The sequence below is a fragment of the Globicephala melas genome, chromosome X (genome assembly GCF_963455315.2).
Source record: "Globicephala melas chromosome X, mGloMel1.2, whole genome shotgun sequence".
Taxonomy (NCBI): domain Eukaryota; kingdom Metazoa; phylum Chordata; class Mammalia; order Artiodactyla; family Delphinidae; genus Globicephala; species Globicephala melas.
Window position 1 is genome coordinate 42,929,783 of NC_083335.1, and position 27,058 is coordinate 42,956,840.

The 27,058-nt window shown below is 39.9% G+C and overlaps 1 protein-coding gene across 1 annotated transcript; it reads right to left on the reverse strand.

Annotated features, from left to right (window-relative positions):
• Positions 1-8,772: 8,772 nt before the first annotated feature.
• Positions 8,773-24,824, reverse strand: TNMD (tenomodulin). Its single transcript, XM_030840525.2, has 7 exons — positions 24,690-24,824; positions 24,393-24,524; positions 15,106-15,246; positions 14,794-14,895; positions 11,422-11,575; positions 9,624-9,790; positions 8,773-9,143 (listed from the first exon to the last, which is right to left on the reverse strand). Exons 1-7 carry the CDS (start codon positions 24,735-24,737, stop codon positions 8,934-8,936), a joined length of 954 nt encoding a protein of 317 aa, XP_030696385.1. The 5' UTR covers positions 24,738-24,824; the 3' UTR covers positions 8,773-8,933.
• Positions 24,825-27,058: the final 2,234 nt, after the last annotated feature.

Genomic DNA, 27,058 nt, shown 5'->3' on the forward strand with positions numbered 1-27,058 from the left:
GGATATTGTGCTACGAAATCAGGCCAGTATGTAGAGGAACTGAGTTGGGAGCATGCAGGAATTAGGGGTGGAGGGGAAGATGAGCAGCCCTCATTATGCTACCACCATTAACTCTGTGGTGACCTTGGAAAATTTGCTTAATGTCTCAGTTTTCAAATCTCTTGAGTGAGGCAAGGAATTAGCAGGGAATATGGAAGCATTATAAAAGCATTATGGTGGGTTTTACTATGATCACATACTCTTCAGGGAAATTGAACTTGATCAATTAAGCCTCTGATAAAGGGCTATACTTTAAATCTTTTTTTCTCCTCACAATAATTCTGTAATTTTGTGCCTTAGTGAGTAAAATAAAAATCATATAATCACAAAGAAAAAAAAAAGCTAGTACTTTCCCTTTTAAATGTAGATAGTTAATATAACATAGTGGTTTGGTACATGGGCTTTGGAGCCAGACTGCCTGCCTTCATATCCTGGCTCTGTCACTTACAGAGTCTGTGACCTTGGGCAGTGTCTCAGTTTCTTCATTTGTAAAAGAAAAATAATAATAGTTCCTACTTCATACACAGGCTTAATGTGAGGATTAAATTACTTAATATAAGAAAAGCACTTAGTAATGGGCAGATAGAAAACACTCAGTAAATATTAGCTATTATTGTTACTATAACAATAAAATTCTCTCATTTGCCCAGGCATCTAACAAGAGCCAGGAAGACAAGTAGAGGCAGAGAGCTGGTATGTATGGGAGCAACGAAATCAGAGGCATTCCTACAATCACACTAGGGAGGTCACAGTTCTGATGATGGTGTTGCTGACATACAAGTCAGGAATTATTCATACTATCAGGGATATGTCAATGTTATTCAAAATGTGTTCCTTGAACCACTTGCATCAGAATCACTAAGGGAGGGAAGAACTGATAAAATGCAGATTCCAGAGCTTCATCCCAAGCTTACAGAATCAGAATTTCTTGTCCTTAGAACCAAGACTACACATTTTAAACAGGTACCCCAGAAACTTCTGATGCAGGCTAAAGTTTGAGAACCACTGGATCAGGCTATATTTAGATATGGTTTGGTCAGAACACAGTAAGCAGCTAGTAACACTGACAATAATGTCAAATGCTAGTAATATTTGAATTCATATTGAGCTTGACCCAGGAGCTGCTCTGACTTCATTTGCTTCTGCTCTCAGCCTAATCTTTTATGTATTTTTGGAACTCAGGTGGCAAGATATCCTGTTTCTGGGCATGATAAACAAATTTTTAATTCCTAGTTCTATAAGGCTTTTGTCAAATAAAAGTTTGGCTGCTGGCTGTAGCTCTCCATTTTACCAGTAGGGAGCACAGTCAGTCTATTGATTTTAGGCTTGGTATAAAAAAGAAGTCTGAGATGGCCTCTTCTCTATTTTAGTATGGAAATCTTTTCCTGGGGGTTGGATAATAAGAGAAAAGGGCCATTTCTGTGTGGGGTAGGAATGTGACCCTCTGGGTGCAATTGTTCATTTTTCAAAGATGACACAGAATGAAACTTTTAAAATGAAAAGTTTTATATCTGAAAAATGTGGTCTCCTAGACATGCCACTCTATAAAATGAAATAGAGCCCTTCTTTCATGAGAAACATGCCTTCCAATTGAGCACTTTGGAATAGGTGTGAAACGTAGAGAAATGTGTAAGAAAAATTATGAGATGTTGAATTCTTCTATTTTTGAAAACACCGTGCTTTGGCATGTAGAATTAGACACCTGGAGGGAAATACTTGAAAGCTTGATGAAAGATAAATTTCAATTTTCTGTGGTTCGAGGTGTTTTTTCTCAGCTCCTACAGACCATTTAATTATCACCTAAAAAGAAACTGTAATGACAAGGGTTTGGGGGCTTTGGGAAAAAGCTAAAACACAGATCAGCTTTCCCTCCCCTCCTCCCAATCCCCCAAAGTCAAAATATCTGAGACCATGATAGCAAAACCCTCAAATGAAAACCTTTCTCACTGTTTTCTGTACAACTTCTCATAAACTCAAAGGGAAGGATTTATTCATTAATAAAACGTAGACACTAGGAAAACAAGTTTTAGGAAAAAATTGGACTGAAAATTAAGACAAGTAGAATTTCTGTGAAAAAAAATCTCTCAAGACTTGAAGTGGGCTTCATTCTTGAGGTAGCTAAACATAACAGTGCGTCAAAACACTGGGGAATGTTGGTTAATATTTATTGAATGCCCACAATGAATGTGCTGTAGGGAATCAGTTTGTGTTGGTTGGCCTGAAGACTGTGAATAAGTTTCAAACTAATAAATTTTTTTCTTTATTTTTTCTCTGGTGGCCTAAATAGTCATCGTAGTTTCTCTGAATATAAAGGCTTATGCTCCTGGGATTGGTCTATAAATTGGTTACAGCCTTTTATATCTCCAAAGCCATATTCATTGGGATGATGGATGGGATCCACTGATGGGGTAAAAAATGAAGATTCAGAAAAATAAGTGTGGATTATCGGCTACTTGAAAGCAAAGGGAAATTTCCCTGGGTGACAGTAAAATAGAACTTGTTTTTTCTGGCTTTAGACTCTCACATCTGCTCTGTATATGATGTGGCATGAAATTTACTCTGCTCTACTAGATACATTTTAATTCCCCAGAATGTAGAAGATGAACTTTCTCTAGTCAGTTTATCTGTCAAAACAAAACTTCTTTGATGAAAAATATTCATTATATAAAGTCCTTCCTCCAAAAACTGATGAGGAGTTTTGAAAAGAAAAATCTGTCCCCATGCTTTTCTTCAAAACAGTGCTCTATTTTGATTCCAAAATAAGAGCTATAGTGGTTTGAAAGTATATTTCTTCTTTCCTCTTTCCAACCAGTTCTAAATCTCCTTGTACATCTCCTCCACCCTTTTTCTGGTAAAAATGAAAAACAAATAAAAATCTTGCAAGAGATAATGGTAAATAGAATTATTGGCTTTGTGAAATACTATCTTTGTTTATAATCTACAGGCTACAGCAAGTGCATTCCATTGTATCAACTTAGATATGTGGGGTTAGTCCTCAGCAAAATTGTGAAGTAAGCAAAACTGGTTTTGGCTCTCTCCCTACCCTCAGCCTTTTGACCTGTGGTGTCCTGTGGATGCTTTTTCTTAACATGTTCTTTTGTTTCCCCATTAATATTTTTGGTTCCCTTTACGTATGACCACATTCTTCAGAGAAACAAGTCTCATAGACTTGCTTGTGATCATATGGGAATGGGTCTTCATTTGTTAATGTTTTACCACTTTCTAAGTAATATTTTCATTTAACAGAGATGTCGAGAGACAGCAACTTAATGCAAAAAGGATGACTTTAATAATAGGGATTCTAGATCCTGTAACAAATTACTTTGTGTGGCCAATATTGGCAACTGCCTCCCCCAGCATGACTTCTCACTTCTTTCTCAGTAACAGAATCATGATTTCATTTGGTGTGATAATGCCCCCAGAACAAAGACTATTACGTCTCCTTTGAAGCTACATTTGGCCGTGTGGCTAAGTTCAGGCTGACAACATGTAAGCTGAAATCTCCTTAAAAAGATAGAGGGTGGTTTTTTGTCCTGACCAGCTTCTTTGTGATGACAATCTGGAATGTAAACATGATGACTAGAACTGGAGTTAGCTCAGATCATGAGTTGTCCTTGAGGATGGAAACCATAAACTGAGGATAGTACGTGGACTACCTACTTCTACCTTGTTTCAGTTATGTCATTTGGGGATTTTCTGTTATATGCAGCTGAACTTGATTTTAAGGGACAAACATCTTTTGGAAATCAGGGCTTTGTGGTATCTCTTAACAAAATCGGTAGGTTAATTCTGAGAAAAACCTCACTGTTGGCTTTTGAAAGAGATAAGTTCTCGGTCTCTGAGAGAATATGGAGAATTCTTGCTCTCCTGAATCCTTCCGAAAAAAAAATCTGTCTTATACTTTCTTAATTGTTTAGAGGGCACAGATTTTTTTCATTCCAAATATATTGTGAATGAATAGACAAGAAAGAGGATAACCTATCTGCCATGGCACAGTATCTAGCAGAGTGAAATGTTGGGTTCTTCTTATCTTGTTGATCATATTAGTGTAACAGTTACTCTAGATTGACATGGCCCTGATAGGAAGACACTCTCACACAGGGAAGTAGTCTGGAGGAACAGAAAATGTGAAAGGTCAACCACAAACCATTCTGATTTGAACAGGATATGATTTAGTATAACCCAAACATCAAAAGCTATTATTGGGAACATGGGGGATTTACCTCACGGTGGTACACCAGACAGATACACAGGGCTAGAGCAACATTGCTGTGAAGAGGCAACCCCTACCCCAAGGGATGGATTTCAGTGGACACAGTGAATTTGTGGGTCAACATGCCACTTGGGCCCCTTTGCAAAATAAACAAGCTCAAGTCCCTGTGTTCTATTTGTAGCTAGTCGCATTGCTGCTTTTTACTCTCTGCTTCAGCAACTCAACCATAACTAGGGCCTGGACTCTAAATCCCCTACCTTTGACAAATGTCTTGTTCTTGGCTCATTGATGATTGTTATGGGTATGAGCTTGAATTGTGTTTTAGTAGCCAACATCTCTGTAAGACCAGCAGAAACACTGCTGTCAGTGGAAAGTTCAGAATGGCAAATGATAGCACCAGCAGGGAAGGATAAATATAAACAATATATTCATATAACTGTTAGAGTTCATCTCAGCACTATGGACTCACTGGTGTTTATTTGTTTGTTTTTGTTGAGGGATTTATTGTGGCTTGGTTGGTTTCCCGTGGTTCAATGAGCCTCTATCTTTCTGAACCTCTTTAGCAAGGACAATAGGTTCAAGTGTCAAATAAGTGCATGGAAGAAAAAATAGGCAAATGGGACCCAAATATCAAAGCAGTAAGTATTCAAATGACTATTCACTCATTAGGCTACAAATGCCAGAGTTGATTATTGATCTGAATTGCAGTACTTGGGTAAGTAGCTTTCAGGCAAATTAATTAAAGATACCAGAAGAGACTTAGAAGCAGGATTTTTGAATGAGCCACGGACAATAATTTTTGTGTGTACATTCATACCTGGTTTTTAATATGGAACCACTTTTCTTTCTTGTTAGGGAACAGCATGTTTTCAGCAAAATTAAGCCATGGAATGAAACTTCTTCAAAAAAGGAAAGCCAAAATGAAATCGTTTTTTAAGGGTATAAATAAAATAGATCCACGCATTTCCTGACAGCCTGGATGAGAAGGTCCATATTTATCTCAGTAAGCTTTCAGCGTTAGACTTTAGGAGCCAAAGTGACAGTTTTGGGCTCAGCCAGACAGTGAGCCTTATATATAAAGACTCAAAATAGATTTTCTTTGCCCCTCATCCTGCCAAAGAGCCATTTTAGGTGTGCAGGAAGGCACTGAGCACACTAATGCATAGTGCCCTTCTGCTGAGTGGGAGCAATGGATAACTTCACCTCACCTGACTCATCTTGATTGGAATTTAGATTCCCAAAGAATCTAAAAGGTGATGTGATAGTTCCTGTTTCACAGCAGATGTGTTTTTTTGCCTTTTTTTTTTTCTTTTTTATACATGGAGTCATTGAAAATTGAGAAGAAAATGCAAAATGCCTGCATTTGTATAAAGGAAATAGATAATTGAGCTGTGGGCCATCATCGATGCTTTTGATCATTCTGGGATTAGAGGAATTCTTCATACTTGTAGAAACAGACTGTGTCAAAAGATAAGAAGTACAAAAATGGATTTAAGTAAGATAAGAACTTTCATCCTAAATTTCAACAGAACTCAAGGCCAAGTTTTTGTAATGACATTCTGAAGAGTCTTATAGCTGTGCTCTCTTTTTCTTCTACCTTCTTCCCTCTCTTCTTTATCATTTCTTGCTTTCAACTAAAAAATTAAAGACCACTTACATGCTTTTGATACTGTGCTGGGTTCTGGACAGAGCAAAATGGGAGCGAGTATGGGCCCTTTTTAGAAAAGAACTTGCAGGTTAAACTCATATGTAAATGGTATGTGCATTGTGATATATTAACTTATATAGGCATAGAATAAAGTAGAGAAGACTGAGGTTTCATGTTTAGGTAAAAGGAAAATGGGATTTTTAAATCTCTTCCAATTAGTGAGAGAAAACTCTGTAAAGGTGGGATGACTGCACAAATAGAGCATGAAGCTAATGTACCTGAGATAACAAAGGGGGAGGGGAGGGTAGTAGGAAGTTAAAAGGGATGTGGGATGGTGGTTAAGGGTGGTTTGAGGAAGGACTATTTGATTGCAGGTGAGGCCCGATCTTTAATGTAGTAAGTACCTATTATGGACTTTCAGAGAAGGAAATGGCATTCATAAAATCTATAAGTGAAAAATCAACTTTGTGTAAAAGCATTTATTCTCATTTCAGTCTGTAGCCTGGGAACTTCAGCAGGGAGGAGGTTGTAACAGCTGTGCAAATAAATAACCTGTGGGCTGGACCAGAGCATAAATTGAAGGGTGGTTTAAGAGGACAAGCTGGCAGTATTTGGTGAGCGACTGGAGTGGAAGACAGGGATACATTAAAACTGGGAGGGAGGGAGACGCAAGAGGGAAGAGATATGGGAACATATGTATATGTATAACTGATTCACTTTGTTGTAAAGCAGAAACTAACACACCATTGTAAAGCAAATATACTCCAATAAAGATGTTTAAAAAAAAAAATCAGAGGAAAAAAAAAAAAAAACTACTGCAAGGTCTCTGGCCTGGGAAGTTGGAGCTCCTTTGGCATCATTCCTTGTGATGAGAGGCTGGCCTTAGGGAAGGGTGGTGGAAGGAACAGAGGAAACTCTAGCTTCAGTGGGGTTGGTCTGAGGGAAGTATAAGGCATGATATAAGGAGTCTATCTGCGCATGCCTTGAATAAGGGGCAAAAGTCTATGATGGGAGAGCGATACCATACTTTCTTTTGTCCAACCTGGCCTAGGCCTATATGAAGTGACAGACTCATGTGTTTGGGTTTGTTTGTTTGCTGTTTTGTTTTCTTTTTCCCTAAGTGTGAGATGATGTGATTTTTTTTTTTAGCATGTCCTTGTATTTTCTTTTGAAATTCATGGTCTGCTTCATTAAGGGGATCCACATTTTCCCAGTGTGAGATTATGTGGAGGTCAAGGTATCGCATTTGAACAAGAAATGCTTCCTCAATTATTGTGAGTAGGAACCTTTAGCCCTCACATGTGATATGAAAACTTCTATAATTCTTGTGTGTTTGTGCACACACACATGTATATAGCATGCCATATACAACTGCAGTTAGTTGTGTATAAGTTTCTGTATATGGGCTTGTATACTTGGGCATCTTATTTTTCTTGGGCAATAAGGAGTATGCCTTCTACTTCATTTGTATCCCCTACAGAGCGTAGTATATATAGTACAATGTAGACTGCATCAAATTGAGTGTCTCAGGAACTTAAAATTATTGGTCAATCTTAAAAACCAATGTTAAAAATGAAAAATTTATTTAAAAATGATAAAGAACACTGTAAAGTCATACAACGTCAAATTAATCTCCTATCTTTTACATTTTTCTATCTCAACTACAAATTGATGCCCATTATGATAAATGAAGTATTCCAAAATTTTCATGTCTTCTAAATCATGAATAAAGAAAGAAAATATTTTCAGTGACGTTGCATTGTTAGATATATTTTATTGTGCTCTCATCCTGTGAAAATTGGTAATCTAACTATGGCATGTATGTTAATTATGAGTTAATGACTGGCTAATCTTAACTCAGCCTTGGGCAAATATGCTTCTATTTGCTTCCTCAACTGTTCAGTGGGGGAAAATGACTCCTGCACCACAGGCATCTTGAAGATTTTACTCTTTGAAAATGGAAAGTGCCAGACAGATATTTTCATGACACAATGACTTTGAAGTTGAGCAATGAAGGGGCTACCTTCCAATGAAACTAGAAGGGGTGACAGATGGGTATAACAAGAATTTTGAAACTAAAACTGGCTGGGACTCCAAGTTTAATATTACCCTCTAACCACTTCTTCTCCTCTCTGCTTTGCCCCTTTTCCTATTCCCAAGCAAAGTATCAGGTGATCAAAAACTAGGCCTTACCCTTCTTTTAAGAAAGTGCCATACTGCTAGTTTCTTGTGGTTTTGGAGGAAAAACAAAATCCCGTTTGACTCCTCACTTCAGTAATGTCCTATAATGCCTGTTTCTGTGAATGATATTTATGGGTCCCCATTTTCCAGGTTATTGCCTTGGAAAGTTATGTAACCAGACACTGATCTAAAAGAGAAGTCATACCTGAAGTTTATAAAGTATTGAATTTGTCCAAAGTTGAGTTCTTGTTCACAGGAGGAGAGCCTGGGACACTTTTTGTTAGGTTAGCTTTCTCCTTTGCTGAGTCTGAGCACTTGGAATATTTTAGTGTTGGCCTGCTGTGACTCACTGCCTGTCCAGTGGCTTAAGAGATGCTTAAGCAAGTCCACAATATGTCTCTCACATAATTAGACACTGGGGTATGCACAAAAGGACACATTTTTTTTATGCATCAGTTATGGGGTCATTTTGTCATCAGCCCCTATTTCCACTTTCTCAATACAGCCTAGTAAAATACAGTATTTGAGAATCCTTATGCTTTGCCCTTTCCTACTCCCCAAACCTGATGAAATGCAAGTTTTTATTGTTGTCTTCCATGTGAGACAGATCTGCTCCATTTCAGTTGTAGGGAATATTCTTAACAAACACTCACCCAGTGTGTTCAGCAGCAATCAGGCCATTAATGATGATGTAGAAGTTTATTAGAACATGAAGAGAAGAATTACCTACAAGTAATTCCGGAGTGCTGGCTACCAGGAGCCAAAAGCCTCATAGGCAGAAATTCATTGAATAGCATGCATTTATTATATGTTGGCTGCCAGAAGTTTAAGCACTTGAGCTCAGACTTGCTATTAAACCCTCCCCAGCATGCGGGCCACCCACCAGTTGCAAGGCATGATGACACGACAGATAACCCGCCCTCCTTGGTAGCAGTATGGATACGGGTAGTAACCTAGTAAAGGTTCACAGACGCGGCGGCAGTAGCGGTTGCCTCGACGGCAGTAAATACAACAATAACCTCTCTCATCCAGCATGGGGTCGAATTCTATTCCATTTTCAGTCTGAAAGAAGAAGAAGCCAGTGTTGGAGGGGGCAGGTTCACTAGGAAGAGGTCTGCCAAGCAGGGGAGGAGTATAAGACTATAGGAGTTGGGGACTGGTGAGCAATTAAGTTCCTGAGCCTGGTCTTGGAGATATATCAATGGATTAGATCAAGATTGATTTTATTTTTTTTAATTAACAAAAATTTAGAACAACTTTATTGAGGTATAGTTGATTTACAATGTTGTGTTAATTTTTGCTATACAGCAAAGTGATTCAGTTATACATATATTCTTTTTCATATTCCTTTCCATTATTGTATATTACAGGAGATTGACAAGATTGATTTTGAATGAGTCTTCTAGGGATTCCAAGCTTCTTAAATATTTTTTTCTTAAAACAATGACCATTATCCTTTCAGTGACTTTGATCTGAGGGGTAGTGAGTTTTGTGAAGGCTCTTTGTTTTTCCCCTAACAAGAAAAACGTGAACAGAACTCACATAGTCATTGATTGGGAGTTCTTCCTCACTTGCTGCTTGTCTGGTGTGACGGGTCTTCACCTTCACTTGAGGGACCACCCACTGCTCATTTTGTTCAATGCCTTTTTTTTCATTGGTAGGAAAGTGAAGGTCTTCACCATCCTCCTCAAAGTCTTGTAACTCTGAAACTAAGGTAATAAACACAAAGTTGTGACACAACTGCTTTGCTTGGGGAACTAGCATTTGGGGATAGAGATTTTCATTGTGTCTTCTCACTGCCATCATTTAGGCATGAATGAACCACTTTTCCAAGCTCCTGCAGCTGATATCTTACGGAGATCTTCCAAAAGAAATTTGACCATTCCCATGTACATAGACTTCTTTGCTCATTTGGCATCACTTACTGCTTTGCCTTATTAGCATATTAAATTAAAAACTGAGGGCAGGGGACTTTGGTGTCTCCTACAATGATTTTACCCACGGCAGGTGCTCAGTAAATATTTTTTTGGTTGCCTGGTTTGATTCAGTGCCCTCTGTCCTCCTTCCTCATCCCTTCTCTTTCCTGTCTTAAAAAATTTTAAACTTGGTATTTAGAAATTATCTTAGATTTACAGAAGAGTTGCAAAGATAGTACAGAGTTTCTGTATACCTTTCACCCAATTTCCCCTAATGTTAGCATCTTACATAACCACAGTACAATGATCAAAACTAAGAAATTAGCATTGGTACAATACAATTAACTAAACTACAGACTTTATTCAGATTTCATCATGATTTCCACTAACGTCCTTTAGGAGAAGAATGTTGAAGCAGAAGTTGTAGTAATTGCACTTAGTTGCTTTATTTTTGCTGGTTGTGTCTTTGTTGCTGCGAGTGGGCTTTCTCTAGTTGTGGGGAGCGGGGGCTACTCTTCCTTGCAGTGTGTGGGCTTCTCATTGCGGTGGCTTCTCTTGTTGAGGAGCACGGGCTCTAGGCGCATGAGCTTCAGTAGTTGCAGCACTAGGGCTCAGTAGCTGTGGCTCGCGGGCTTAGTTGCTCTGTGGCATCTTCCCGGACCAGGGATCGAACCCGTGTCCCCTGCATTGTCAGGCGGATTCTTAACCACTGCACCACCAGTGAAGTCCCTAGTTGCCTTTTTTAAAGGCCAAAGAGTACCAATAGATGCCCGCATTGGTTAGAGCATTCTCTCTTGGGAAATGTAGTAATCTATGCTGTCCAGAATGAGGGAGGCCAAATTCTATACTAGGTGGGCAGAATAAGATGTCCAGGGACTTTGCCCTCTCTATGGGCTGACTGGAAGTTGAGAGCTGGAGTCTTTTACTCTGGACCTTTCGCACGCAATTACTTTTATACTGGTTCCTAAAATAGCCACAAAGAAATTTGTATTGCAGTGACTGTCCTATCATCCGGGGAGGATGCCACCATTTGACATAGAAAATCCTTCTTGAGACAACAGAGCATTGTTTTGGCTCTTCTCTCCTCTGTTCTTGGGTTGGGTACACAGTGGTTTGAGCCATAGTCTGGTAGCCCGACTGCAATGAATATAGATGTGCAGAGAGAGACAGATTAGCTTTTCACTATCACTACTCACATTAAGGTGGCGTTACCTTTGCTGGGATATTTAAAAGCCTGTCAGCATTAATTTATCTGATTTATAACTTGGCTGTGAAAAATTCCCTCCTCACTGGCAGTCAGCATATACAGTTTCATGTAAGAAGATATAAGCTGATCATTTGTTTTCCTAGAAGTGTAGTCTCTGAATGCTGGAAATGTTACTGACTTTGGAAAACAGAGGAGGAGGAGGAGAAGGAGGCCATACCTGCTATTAGAGTGGGATTGATCCAATACATGGTCACGTTATCACAAATCTCCAGAATTTTGGAATTTTTGAGAAAGTCTCGGTTTTCAATAGGCTTTTCTGCTGGGACCCAAATCACTGACTGTTCAAAGAAAGTTGTGGTAATTTCTTCATTCTGAGAGAAGAAAGTAGTTCAGGGTGGGGATAGGCAGAGAAATTAATAAAATGAGTGAGACATTATGGGATCCTGGAAAATACCATATTTCGAGTCTGAATAATAATTCCAGTCCCAGAGCTCCCAGTGAAGTAGGTGCCCTTGGGAGAGTTAACAACTGGTCCCTCCCTCTCCCATCTAACAGTAGGGCTGCTCACTGAAACAGGAGCCTTCCCGGCTACCATTTCCCTTAAAGCCAGGAAGGCTTTCCGTCATTTTCTGGGCCTCCCACTGGGCCATGTATGTTTTAATTGGGGCTTCTGGAACCCTGAGTGATTTACATTTGTTTTCTTTCTTTTAAATGGATGTTGTGAGTGCCCGCCTTGTTTTAGGTTTACGACTAGGATTGCAAGCTGAATTTGATCTCAAGCTGAAAAACACTCCTATAATCCAAATTGGTGAAATCACTTAAGTAGCAACAGAACCTAATATTTTGGTTTTACAAGACTGTGTGTTAATGGTATAGTTGTAGTACCAAAGATACTTTGTTTCAAAGTCAGGTCTAACTTGTGACTTCACTGGCCTTACTACTATTTTACTCCTTTCATTCTAGACGCTTAGAATTTGTCTCACAGGATGTTTTTTGTTTAGGCAGCCTCTCTTATATTGTCAAGAATGCCCCCTTCTCTTCTGTTTCTAGTGTTGGAAGTAGTTGTCTTGTGTACCTAGCTCTTAATCATTTGTCTCCTGGGCTTTGACATTTTTTTCCCCTACTCTTAATAAGGTTTTTCCTTTTCTCTTTTGTTTCTTTCTAGCTTTATGATTTCAGTGTTTTTATTCTTTGAAATATGGCTTTGTATAATTTTTCTCCTAGTCACTTAAAAGTCTCATCTTAGCGCCTTTGCCCTTGAGTCTGTAAAGACTTGGGATGCATTGAAAGGGACTGTATAAAATGAGGTTTGTACGTTGACTAGCTTTGTTAGCAAAATCAGGGCTATTTATATACCTGCTCTGCATCTTTAACATGTACAAAGTATGGATACAGTGGTGAGGGAAGTGCAGAATAAGAGGGTTTTTGTCATTCAGGACCACAAATTTGTCTCATAAAAAAAATCTGTAGCCTGAATAAAAAAAAGTAGGATTTTCTTGAAGATAAAGCAATTTCACTATCATGAGATGAATACTTGTGGTATTTAGACAACCTGACAATATTAACTGAAGAATAAATTGGGCCAAAATGAGACATTATGGGCCTTTGTGTTTAACGTTTTTTTTTTTTTTTTTTTGCCATGCCGCATGTGGGATCTTAGTCTCCCTGCAGTGGAAGCACGGAGTCTTAACCACTGGACTACCACGGAAGTCCCAGCCTTTAACTTTTTCAGAAAAATAAATCTTGTTGTATCAGTTTGGGAAGTATTGCTGGCTGGCCCTACTCAAACGCTTACATTATTTTCTGTAAAAAGCAGCATATGATATTGGGTATAATAGCTTTTTATCTTCTTGATTCTCCTTTCATCTTACTTTTGCCCCTAATATCCTGGAAGTTGTTCTCTTCCTCAGATGCATCCAAATTAGGCTTATTAAAAAAAAATCTCCAAAACTTTTCACTTGCCATAGACCTTGGGAGCAGAGCATCGTCTTTGGGGGAAATCTTCTTTTTCTTAGAAATTCTAGGAACCAGGGTCTGTAACTTCTCTGGACATGAGGAGACTAATATCATGTCTGTGGGAGCCAGTGACAACCCCGAGACTTGGGTAATGGAAAGAAAAAAGTGATCCCCACACCACCTCACCCCCCAAAATAAGAAAAGTAAAAGAAAAAGATAAATGGGTAGATGAAAATTAACATGGAGAGAGTTGGGCAGGAGAAAAGTGAAAAAGAACCTGGGAGAGACAGAAGAAAATGAAAGAGGTATTTACAGTATATAGAGTGGCCACTGTGCCATTGGCATAATCTCAGTTTAGATTTGCCAGTTAAACACTAAAACAAATCAACCCAACCCAATATTTGTTTCTTCTGGCTACAGTGGAGGTAGGCTGTCATAGATAGCAGCATACCATAATTACAGTCAGGATATTCAGGGAAAAATTAAGTCTCCTAGGCCTTACCGATGGCTGTATTTTAGGCAATAATCCTCCATCTCCCACCAGGCCTATAGCAGCCATTCAGCAATTGCATTGGTGCCCTAGGTCAGGGGTCCCCAACCCTTGGGCCTGTTAGGAACCTGGCTGCACAGCAGGAGGTGAGCAGCGGGCAAGCGAGTGAAGCTTCATCTGCTGCTCCCCATGGCTCCCCATCGCTCGCATTACCGCCTGAACCATGCCCTGTCCCCAGTCCGTGGAAAAATTGTCTTCCATGAAACCGGTCCCTGGTGCCAAAAATGTTGCGGACCGCTGCCCTAGGTTACCTCACCATGGCCTGGGAGTGTGCTTTCAGAGAATTTGTATTATACTGTAGTTCTCACCTTCCTTACTTTTGTCTTTCCTAGTGATATGTTAAAGGTGGATTATTCTATTAGCAGCCCAGCATAAAATGGTAAGGTGAATGAACTGAAATCTTTTTTAATTTAATTTTTAATTTTTTATTGAAGTATAGTTGATTTACAATGTTGTGTTCGTTTCAGGTATACAGCAAAGTGATTCAGTTATATTTTATATATAAATATATATATGTATATATATTTTTTCTTTTTCAGATTCTTTTTCCCTATAGGTTATTACAAGATATTGAGTAGAGTTCCCTGTGCTATACAGTAGGTCCTTGTTGGTCATCTATTTTATATATAGTAGTGTTGAATTAAAATCTTTAGAATAGGTGAATGTCACAGTGTGACAAAAGTGGCAAGGATCCAGGTGGCCTTGGGACTTTTTTTCAGGACTTTATCTTTGGCAGGATTGGTTTTGTTCCTCCGGCTCACCCCTTTTATCAGAAATCTTTGGTTTGGAAGCAAATGTACATAATGGTTACCTGGGTATAAAAGTACAGCGTTGGACTTAAAAGCATGAACTTTAGGTTTGTTGAAAGGCCTGAGTTCAAGATCCCAGTCTGCTCTGCACTAGCTGTGTAACCTTGGACAAGTCACTTTTTGGTCTGCATCTGAAAATGGGGATGATAATAGTACCTGTCTATAGGGTTGTTGTGAGAATCAAATGAGGGTAAAGCATTTAGTCCAATGTCTGACACAGAGTTAGCCCCCATAAATTATGGCTTTTACTATTACTATTATTTTTCTTACATACCTCATCTATTTCTTCCTCTGGTTCAGAAAATTCAGGAATCACTTTAATCTGAGTTTTGATGAAGCATTTTTGAAGACCTACAAAGTAAATGCCAGTGTATCCCTATAAAACAGACAAAAAATAACAAAACTTCCTGAAATAGCCACAATTAATGAGTTTCATGGTTTGTCAGGGCCCCAGGCTGGCAAAATTTGATTTCAAAGGGAAAGCTTTGTCTTATAAATTAAATGGAGGCTACAGGCTATTTTTAACTTGACTCAAATGTTCTAATATTTTAAGTGGGAAGCTTTAGGGGGAAAAGATCCAACTTACATTTTTAAAGTCATGCACTTCCAATGTTTCATCAGTGCCATTTCCACTTCTGAATATTTCAGTTCTGGTCACGGGATCAATTTCCATGTAAATCTTCTTCTTCTCTCCGTTGCTGTAGAAAGTGTGCTCCATGTCATATGTCTGGGAGAACAGAGGAAAACAAGCTCTAAGATACTCAGTATGTCCCTTCATAAGACACTTTAATTGGGTAATATCTGGGGCACCTTCTTTTTCCAGAGCCTTTGCAGAGAGGTGCCATCTCAGCAGCTTGCCGTTGGGAATTCTCTGAGACTCGAGATTAAAGTGAGGTGTTTCTTGGCACTGGAGCTGATATGGGGATCCCTTCAGAGCCAGTATTTTGTATTCAAGCCAAGTTGCTGAACTAATTACTAACAATTCCAACAGTTTTCTTGGCAGCCTTGAATAAATAGCAAATGATATTTTGCAAGCAGCCTATAAGGTGTTTTCCACTTGTGGTAAGCAGAGGAATCACCAAAAACCTATACTGCTTCTTTAAGCTACCACTTCCCTTTCTAAGTACGCAGTAGTCACCCACTTACTCGCTGTGAAATTCACTAGGACTGAGAAAGAGATTTGAACAGATTTAGAATGCTTAGGCATTGCTCTTTATCTTATCCATCCAGGCATTTAATATTGTCTCAACAGTCTCGGATCTGTACTTTTTAGACTCTGAAAACTCTGAAGACCATTCTCCTTGGTGAACATTAGATAATCGTCTTACTCTGACCTCAATGGCTTCCTTTTGTCCTTTAAGCGCCAGGAAACATTTACTGCCTTCCCCTAACCTTTTCTGTTATGGGCTAACCAAATTCATTCAGTTGATTCCTGATTTTTCTTTTCCAAACCCGATTCAGCTGACTTCAAGTTCTCCAGATTCTCCTGCATATAGAATTCAACAGCTGTGAATTGTAATATGCACTATGTAATATGGAGTCTCCCAAGAAGATCGCCTTGGCAAAGCTGCATATCAGGTTGCTCTTGAGTGGTTGAAACAAAACCCCAGACTCTCTCCTACCCTCTAAAAGAGACAATTTTGCTAAGGGCCAAAAGGACCAGTCCCATAGAGTATCCCAGTCTATTAATAAGCCCATTACTTATAACTGAGGACATGTTTATAGCTAGAAGCAAATAAGTAACCTAAAGGAATTTGTTACCTGTCACAAACCAGGCCAGACTTGATGGTGCCATGTGGAAGTCTATCTTATCCCTGTTGTTAGGAGGCCTTTGGCTATCGAGTTTTTTCATTCTCATTTTTCCTTATGAAAAACATTTGGTAAAGTAAAAACCTGAAAAAGCAAGTCATCTACAGGGCCATTGTTGCTTTCTAATAATACTGTTCCCAGTGGCAGTCTTGTATTGCTTGTGCTGGGTTGGGTTGTTTTTTAATGTCTGCCGGTATCTGTGACTGAATGTTAGTATAACCTGGTCAAATTTTCCCCACCTCAAGTAGAAAAACAAATTGGAAGGGTTTGTAGAAGCAATATTACTTCAAGTGTGAAAAGTTGATGTAGTCGCTGAATAGGAAAACAAGAGACAATGTCATTTACCTTTTTGCTGCCCTACAGTGCCTTGGACATGGTTAGAGCTGAAGTATATATTGAACACATTTTCCCCATCAATGGCAAATTCTCATCTTCCTAAAGAGAGGTTTTGAGCATTGGCAAGGTCTTTTAAGAGACCATATTTTAAAAGGGGAAGGAAAACAGTATTTAGAACTTTCCAGCAACTGCAGAGTTAACACAGCTAGTCTGGCCTGCTTTGTGACAGGTAGAAAATTCCTTTAGACTTGCTATTTGCTTCTAGTTATAAATTTGTCCTCAGTTCCAGCTCTGCAGCCAGCTTGAGAAACTTCTACCTATGGCAACAAATTGAGCTCTCAGTGGGCCTGACCTAAGTAGAGGAGAGAGGCATCTACTTCAGATCCAGCCTTGTCAGATCTCCCAACAGGGGGGAATTTCTTTAGAAATACTATCCATTGTTGAGACAAATGTCGACACCACTAGTCATTGGGGGTGGGGTGGGGTGTTTGTTTCATCAGTAGCACAACTGATGGATTATTGCACGGAAAAATGAGGTTGGAGACTAGGGGAAGTTGGAACACTGCCTACCTGGGCAAAAGGGAAAATACAGGCTGTATTTTCAATCATTGGTAGAAGACTATGGAACCATACTGGTGACATTTAGGATTTCAGTGTACTTCTGTGGAATGAGTTTTCCTGCACTGTTGGCAATGCACTTCACTTGGACACCTTGCTAGATGAAAACTATTGGAAACTGCCAAGCTCAGCAGATCTTGATTATTTTCAGCATTCTTTCAAAGAGGTTTTTTTTTTTTTGGTAGGGGAGGAGGGGTCCATTCTGATTGTATTCATTCACTAGCATGTTGCCTTTCTGTTTGTAATGGTAGTGGGCTCAGAATGACTTCATTTATATGTAAAATCTGGGTGGGGGGGTAGGGAGCTATATATTCACTCAGATGGAATTCACTATCAAAGGTGCCCTTTTGGAACAGACTGTCCTTTGTCTAGGAAGATGATGCTGGTGGCCCACTTTGGACTGCTTAGGGATGGGTTTGAGCAAATCCAGACATACTGTCTCATCCGGGTCCCTGTGGAGCACATTGCCTGGGTAATGGCTATGCAAGCTTCACTGGCCCATATGAAGACTGAACTCATGCCTTTGGCTTCAGAAGTACCTTTCTGTCTACTAAGCTCATTGGCTCAGGGGCTGAGGGTCTTTCTGGAGATGAGGGAATAAATGGTTTTGTCCCCTCCAGGTGCAAACTAAAGCAGAGAAGGATGACCGGTCTGCGAGAAGTGTGAGTGGGCTCCCAGTAGTTCATCTCAGACTGCCTCCAGCTCAGCTTTATTCCAGGAAGGACAGAGTATGATGAGAAGTACACTTCCACCAAACCGGCACATTAGGGCAAGTTAATCTTTGGTGCTTCTAGCTTCCCTTTTCTGTTCTTTTTATGTCCTGACCTCTTTGTACCTTCGTAGCCCTTCCTCCTCTTTCCATCTCCCTCTATTCCTCTGTCTCCTATCTAGACATCTAGGAATCTCATGGTGCTTCAGGTACCTTATATCAAAGAAGAAATCAATCTGACAACTGATCTCACACTAAGGTATTAGTGATGGGTGTTTGTCTGTTAAAAAAAACACACTAAGGTATTAGTGATGGGTGTTTGTCTGTTAAAAAAAAAATGAGTGCAATACTTAACTCAAAGGAATGAATTACTAATGGTGGTTTTTAAGCACAATGGCACCAGGAATAAGAGATATATTAAGGGCAAGGGCATCTTTGCAGCAGCGCTCAAATGGGTTCCCACTCCATCCACACATAAGGCTGGTCTCAACTATGAAGGTCCAGAACACTGGCGTTGGACAGGTAAACCAATGGGTGGAATATGACTCAGAAGTAAAACGAGATAGATACGTGGTGAACCCCAAGGAGTTAGGGATGTAAGAAGACCACACTGACAAAACGTGGAGAGAACACAAACTCATTTCTCTTCCCTGCTCAGGAATTCTTTCCTCAGTCCAGTTAAATTCTCCACTCAGGCAGCAAATGAGCCCTAACATCCTCCTTTCACAGTTTGCTGTGTTTTCTGGCCTCAATTTGTGACCATCTCTGAGATCAAAAAAGAAAGATTTTTATAAAAAGTAAAGCTGCCTGAGACCTCAGTGTGATGGATCTGTTTCGGGGCAGGTAGCTTTAGCTTGTCCTGAAAGGGATTTGAGGACATTTGGCTTAGGTTTGTTTTTTGAAGCCTATGATTAATCTAGATGTTCTTCTCTCCACCTTCATTTCTTACTGTCTGTTTATGAGGTACACTCTCCAAAGGTGAAATACATGCTCAGAAGAGCTGGCTAGCAGGTGTTAGGCTGGAAGGAAAGGAAGGGAATGCATTGTATTATATTATACCAACCTAGCCTGTGGGAATTAAAGGGCCTCTGGGTATTTCTTTAACCAACACAGAGCAGACACATTGTTTCTTATGCAAAGTTGGACTCCTGCATCTTCAGTCACCAGTTCTCAGTCCTGAAAAAAAACTGGCATAGGCAGCACAGACATTCCTCTTTTTCAAAAAGAAAAAAACCCCATTTCTTTCATGTCGAACAGCGGTCCCCAACCTTTTTGGCACCAGGGACCGGTTTCGTGGAAGACAATTTTTCCACAGACCGGGGGTGGGGGGAGGATGGTCCAGGCGGTAATTCAACTCCTGCTGTGCCACCCGGTGCCACAGACCAGTACCTGCTGGGGGTTGGAGAGCCCTGATCTAGATCCTCAAGCTGGCTTGGAAGTTTCTCCCTACCCACTACCCTCACCACTCCTTATTCTTAAATGCAGCTGAAGAATAGTGAAAAGAGTCTCTAGACCAGGTTCTAGTCTTAGCCTCAACTCTGCCACTTACAAGCTGTGTGACTTTGGACAAGTCACCAAGTGTCTCTGGAGGCTCAGTTCCCATCTTTATCTCTCACCCATTGCCAAATGCAATGTTGAATAGTTGACAAAATCAATTTTTTAAAACATTGAAATGTAGTTGATTTACAATGTTGTATTAGTTTCTGGTGTACGGCAAAGTGATTCAGTTATCCATATATATAAAATATATAATAATATATATATTCTTTTTCAGATTATTTTCCCTTATAAGTTATTATAAGATATTGAATATAGTTCCCTGTGCTATACGGTAGGTCCTTGTTGTTTATTTATTTTATATATAGTAGTTTGACCAAATCAATTCTGTTCAGATTTGGCTAACACCTGTCAGGTTGAACCGTTGGACTGCTACTACCTGTTGATTTCCTGGGCCGCTTTCCCTACAGTAGCCCCAATCCCACTCTCAGCCACTGAAGGACAGCTCCCTTTGAAGACCTAGGTATTTTCTGGCTGGTACCAAGTAAGTTGCCCAGCAAATGCCTTAGGAGAATGAGGAGACTGAATACGAATGTGCCCCTAGTAGCCGGAGTCCTACTCTACATAATTGATGCTGCCCCTTGGCAGCCGAGACCAAGAGCTAACCCGTGACAGTGGCTGGACAAGGGTGGACTTTGCTCTTGAAATGGTTTGAGAGGAAAATAAAATGAAGTCTTTTTAAAAATGCTGACGTGGCACCATCTGGTGAAGCTCAGTCCCCCTGCTAAAGAGGTTTCAGCTCCATCTCCGTCTCTTCCCTTGAGGGGATGAAATGCTTCTCCAGACCCACATTTTACCTATCAAACTGCTGTGTAGGAAAGCCCAGGGAACTCGGGGAAGAAAGTTGTATCTTTGTGAAGAAAGATAAGTGAAGATAAGTGAAAAGATAAGTGAAGAAAGTTGGTCTCTGGCCAACTTAAAGAAATAGGCACAGGAAAGCCCGATCCAGACTTAGCAGGAAAGTGCTTTTTCTGAGCAAAAGATTTTCAGCCTAGAGTGCTGTTGGGCCTGCAGTCTTGAATAAAACTCTTTTAATGGTCATCTGCAGTTGAGGTGAGGGGGAGGCCAGATGGATGCCCACATATCCTACCCCTTCTCATCTCATCCTGGTAGTATGCAGAAGTTGAGGAGACATCCCCAGGAAACTGTGGATTGCTGTGTGGGCTTTAGGACTTAGCCTTTCAAAATAGCCCTAAAGTCACCAGGCGGTTCCTATATATGGCAGGAAGGGCAGCATTTCATTAATTTAGTTTATTATTCTTCTGCCTCATTCTACAAAGGATTGGAAGGGATAGGCTACAAGGTCTGTGTTACATCTATCAACTATTGGTTTAAAGGCTGGAATTTTTCTGAATTGTTTTCTCTATGTTGGATGGATTAGCTGGGGAGTTGATTTCTGATTGTTTCAGGTTTAATGTGTAATACAGGGAGCTTTAAGCAAGAATGTTTCTCTTGGGAATCTGCTTCAAAGATGTCTGGGCAGTCACTGCCTGAAAGTGAAGTCTTGTGATGCTCTCTCAAAATCTCTGGGAGTGAATAGGTCCTCTGCTTGGTTGAGAAAGCTGAATACAGAACTCGATGGACCGGCTTTCATTCAGCTCAAGTGGCTTCTTTATGTGGCTGTGGGTTGGGGATCTGTAGCCTGTAAGGGAGTGCAACAGCTCTCCGAAAGTTAGTCTTCCTTGTTTCATTTTATTCTCATCTCTCTCTCTCTCTCTCTCTCTCTCTCTCTCTCGCTCTCCCCCCCCCCCCCCGTTTTAGATCAAGAATCTGGATATTTTAGGGCTTCCCTGGTGGCGCAGTGGTTGAGAGTCCGCCTGCCGATGCAGGGGACATGGGTTCGTGACCCGGTCGGGGAAGATCCCACATGCCGCAGAGCGGCTGGGCTAGTGAGCCATGGCCGCTGAGCCTGCACGTCCGGAGACTGTGCTCCGCAATGCGGGAGGCCACAACAGTGAGGGGCCTGCGTACCGCAAAAAAAAAAAAAAAAAAAAAAAAAAAGAATCTGGATATTTTATCCCCACCAAGGTGGGAGGTAATAGAAGGAGGAGGGGGGAAATTACTGGCATGGAAATGTCAACACCAGATGTGGAATGTTAAATAAACACTTAATTATAAACAGATGTCAAAAGCAAAATAAAAAGGATGTGTGGCGGAGACTAGAGGAGCAAATGCTAAGAACTTGGAGAAAGTCCCGGGATGCCAAACACATCACTGTCATCCATAAGCACAGCAGTATCACCGGTTCTCTCCACCAAGGGCCCCAAGAGTCCCCACAGGTCCCACAGGCTTGTAAAGGAAAGTCCAGAAGAGCCTGGGTTTTAATCTGCTAACTGCTGTTTCTTGCCAGGCCATACTCTTTAGGGGAGCCTCTTTAATTTGTGCAAGATGCCTGGATCCTTTTCCTCTGCAAATCTTCTTCCAAGACCAATCTGACTACTCTTCACTTCCCAGCAATCATAAGTCAGCTCTGAGGCAGGCTTATTGGCAGCCCTAGCCATTGGAAACAACAGATGTTCCCTGGGGCTTTTTGTCTGGGAACCAAAGGTAGTGGGCTTAGTGGAGCATCCACATCTCCAGCTGGTTCCTCAGTTTGCAATGGACCCAGCCTGGTCTTGTGGGGAAGGCCGGGACTTAAATATCAAAGGCAGTAAATTGTAACTCCCCATTGGAACAGAGAACAAACAACCTTTGTTTATGGTGGAAAAACTTGCCCCAGGAGACACCTATTTATCGTCTTTTACCAGATTACTTTGTAATGATTTTGTTCATTTCTGAGAATCCCTTTGCTAAAAATCACATCCTAAGACGGATTACTTCTTGAGAGATTTGGTTCTTGATAAACTTTATTTGGTAGCATACCTCACCTCTTCTGTGCATGCAGTGACACATTTTTACATTTGGTTTGAGGAATCACAGGATTGCTCCTTATAATGTATTAAAAAGTGAACTGGAGTGAGAATCAAAGACAATATAACACAGAAGCAGAGGTGACCATGGGCTCTGTTAGTGAGCTTGGCACCTTACTAGATAAAAGCAAGGTCCCCACCTAGTCATTTATAGTTGCACCGAGACAAATAGCATTGTAAGTTTAGAAAAACACATAAACTTTTTCAAAATAGAATTTGCAATTCCAATGGCTAAAATAAAACTAGAAAAACCATCTGGCCCCTTGTTCAGGCAAACATGTATGGGTGGTCAGAGGGCTAGCTACCTACTACACCCAGCTAAGAACATTATGGCCATGGAGGATGAAAGGGTTTATTCTCCTCTAACCCATCTGTAATTGTCAAGAGGATCCAAGATTCAATTTGTGGGACAGCATGTTACCTTGGGAATTAGCTAAGTAATAGCAGAATTGGATTGGTATGCATCTTGGCACTCTTAGTCATTTGCTGTTTCTTTCCTGATCTCAATTACTTTGCCCACCTTGCTAGTCTGAATATAGGTGGCTTCTCTAGAAAGACATGTGAACAGTAAGCAGTTCAGAAGCAGAGAGCAGTGGGAGAGATAAGAGAAAGGGCTAACTATAGGCAATGGATGATGCGTGAAATCCTTTCTGGAACAAGGTATAAATAAAAAAGCAAGTAAACAAAGTTTGCTATTCATTCTCCCTCTGACTTAAACTTGATAAGGTAGCCTCTAGTACTAAATGAAAGTGGGTATGGTAGCAGAGGTGAAGAATCCAAAGGTGGCTATGCCTTACTTCTCTGTTTTCTTTTGGACACTTGTCCACTTGATTTTCTATTTTCTACACTTCCTCACCCCCTGCCTCTCCTTCCTCATTGATCCATATTCTTTCCTCTCTGCTCCTATCACTCCTTTGACTCCTAATGGTTCATACCAATTATCTTCTTGTATTTTATCCTCCCTACTGGATTTTTGCCTTTCCCTTCCTACGTCTGTTATCAAATAGAAATGAGCATCCCATGACAACAAATTAATAATAATGGTAGCAATAACAACATCCCACATGCAGAGAGAAAAATGTAGCAAAGCCAGAAAACCATCTTCACCGTTCATAGCTTGTACATTTATTAATTCTCTTTCAAATGGAAATTGTTGGCATGAAGGGACTATGATTTTCTTTGGGTCACATCTAAACTTAGCCACTGTGTGTGAGCCCGGGAGTAACAATAACACTAAGGTACACTAATATCAACTACAATGCAGCCAAGCTTCACCAAATAACCATAGTATCAGAAGCGTGATATCTGTGATTAATGACTTGGTGTCACTTTTCTACTTTGTAGCATTACTATTTCAGTGGGACACCAACGACTGTGGCTCGTGAGAAGCTGAAAAGCTCTAGATTTTTTGGTTTTCTTTTTTGAGTCACAAATAAACATGAATTCAGGTATGAGAATTGCTCCTTCTGAAAAGGAGTTTGCTGCCTGTCCTCACAGCAGATTCATTAAGTCAGAAACATAATCCCTGAAAATCCTTTGCTCCCATTTCTCATGGTTTCTTCTTATGTGGCAGTATAATTACTTTTCCATCAGTTTCTGCCCAGATAATTGAAAGAAAGATGGAAAGTATTTTTTCTTACAGTAAAAATTTTGCTTCTGTGAGGAATCTTAACTCCTTATAAAACATAATAAAAGAATGGGTAATTCTACATCTTATCATTACTAACCAAAATGCAGAAAACATATTTTTCCTTTACCAAAATAATTAGGCAAAAAAGAGAGAGCAAACCTTGACTGAGTTTTTCATACCACCAAAAAATATACACAAAAAGAACTTAATGACTTTCATTTTCAGAGTAATATATATGTCAATCACTAATTAAGTTCAATCAAACTCAAAACAGAAACACTGGATAATAATGTGCATTTACTCACTTTTTTGGGTGTCTCAGGCCAGAAGTGCTTGCTCCCCCAAAACAGGACAATTAGAGTTAGGGCAAGGATACCAAACACCAGTCCACAAATCTTAAGTGATTTACATATCTTCTTGGATTTAGAAGCTTCTGCCTAAGCAAAGAACAGAGAGAATAAAACAATACACAATAGCCCTTAAAATTGCAAGCCATAATTCAAAGTCACTTGATTTCACTTTTTAATGTTCATATTGCAATATGATAAATCTGTGAAGCCATGCTTCTGCTCAAAAGGGAATAAAAATATGAATCAACTTACATTTAGAATGTGACAGTCCTCACAGTTCTCTGGAGGATTCTTTGCCATGGTCTCTCAGCACACAGCACTCTTTCCCTGCTTTGAGAGGACTAAGAGACCACTGCTGAGGTGGAGTTGCAAGTGAGTCGGCTAACAGATGCCAGAGGAGAAGCTGAATTTATATGGCTCAAATATGTCATACCAGAGCCTGAGGGAGCCCAGGGGGCTCCTGTGCTGCAATTTGTTACATAGATATACCCATATATGTATATAACTTCTGTGCACAGAATTCCATCCAGAATGGCAAAGACAGAAGGTTATAATGAAAACTATTGTCCTGGGGGTTGGTTTGGAAGGGGACCAAGCCTAGGACACATTGAAATTATTTTTCACTATGAACTTAAAATATCAGTGGCAACACACACTGCACACTCCAGAAATAAGCAAACAAAACAAAAAAAGAGGAATGAAGTTCTAATTTCAATTCCATTTGCTCTAACAAATATTTATTGCAGGCACTGTGCTTGGTGTAGGAGATTCAGGAATGAATAAGGTAGTGCCTTCTTCACTATGTTAAAGCTCTTTGAGGACCGAGATCAATAGGTAGTCAACTAATTATAATCAGAAACAAGATTTAAAAGGTTAATTATACGTTTTCTTTCTCTCTTCATTCTCTCTCTCTGATTATTTTCCTTTCCTAGGCTCTCTTCCTCAATCTGTTCCTTAATGTTGATATTCCTTATGGTTCTATCTTTGATGATCTTCTCATTCTATATATACACTTCTTGGATGATCTCATCCACTCTCACAATTTAAAATATCACCTATATATCAATGATTTCCAAATCTGTATCTATAATTCCACTGTCTTTTGAATTTCAAAGCCATTTGAATATCTCTGCCTCGACGGACCTCAGGAATCTCAAAACTCAACATGTCCCACACCAAACCCTTCTTCTTTTCACAACCCCTGCCCCCAACCTACTTTCTTTCCCATGTTCTTAATCTTGCTTGGTGGCTGAATTAGTTTGCTAGGGCTGCCATAACACAACAGAAATTTATATTCTCACAGCTCTGGAGGCTAGAAGTCCAAGATCAGGGTTGGTTTCTTCTGAGGCCTCTCTCCTTGCCTTGTAGATGGCTTTCCTCATGTTCACATGTTCCTCATGTCCCCTTCTATGCAGGTATATGCCCTAATCTCCTCTTCTTATAAGGGCACCAGTCATATTGGATTAGGACCTATCTGTACGATTTTATTTTTCCTTAATTACCCCTCTAATGGCCCTATCTCCAAATACAGTCACATTAAAAAATAATGGGCATTAGGACTTCAACATATGAATTTAGGTGGCTGGGAAGGGCACAATTCAGTCCGTAACAGTGGAACCATTACTCACCCAGCCTCCAAAACCAGAAACCTGTGGTTTGTCCTAGACTCTCCTCTCTTTGTCACATTCCCTTATCCAATCAGTGACCAGGTATTTTTGATTCTAAATTATTACATCTATCAAAGCCATTCTTTTCTCCCTATATTGACTTTTAAAGCCTTAGTTTAGGTTGTCATCTTCTCTGATGAGTCTCAAGTCCATATCTCTAACCCAAGCTGCTCTTAGGGCTCCAGACCCATGGGTCTATCTAACCTGCTAGACATCCCCATTTGGATATCCTAGAGGTACCTCAAATACCACATGTTCCAAATGGAATTAATTATCTCTCCTTCCAAATATACTCTTCTTTCTACATTATCTCTCTCACTAAATGGCATGATGATCAGTTTCTAGAATAGAAACCTCCAAATGATCTTTGATTTCTTCCTGTTTTGCCTATTTAGGCCTCCATGCCTAATCAATTATTAAATCCAGTCAATTTTGCCTCTGAATTATCTTCCCAATCTTATTCTCTCTATCCTCAACTTCCACTGTCTTAGTTGAGGTTCTCATAGTTACTTTTAGTGTTGCAATAGAGTCCTAACAGGTTTTCTTGCCTCCAATCCACTTCCTTCAAGATGATCTTTTCTAGGGCTCAAATCTGAGGGTAATCTCTCCCCTGATTAAAATCCTCTGTGTTTATTCATTGTCTATTAAATCAAAGCTACTTATGGTGACCTCATAGGCACTTCATGGTCTTGACTCTGCCTAATCCCTCCAAGCCTTGATTTTGGACAATTTCCTCCATAGATGGAGCCAACAGGGTATTTTAGCTGGGCAGAGTCATGGAGCATGTATGTGGGACTTCATCCACATCCTAATATCTTGAAGAAAAATAATTTTCTAACTGTTGCTGACATGTTCATGCATGAAGTTGATTATGGAAGTTATGAAATATAAATCATGGTTCTATTTGTTCTACAATTCTTTGGCCAACCTTAAAAAAAGAAAAAGAAAGCTATG

Coding starts and splice junctions, on each gene's coding strand:
- TNMD (XM_030840525.2), bottom strand. CDS start 24,737: ATGGCAAAGAATCCTCCAGAGAACTGTGAGGACTGTCACATTCTAAAT. Junction 14,896..15,105: donor AAGTGCATGACTTTAAAAAT/GTAAGTTGGATC, acceptor TCTGTTTTATAG/GGATACACTGGCATTTACTT. Junction 9,791..11,421: donor CAATCCCACTCTAATAGCAG/GTATGGCCTCCT, acceptor TTATTACCTTAG/TTTCAGAGTTACAAGACTTT.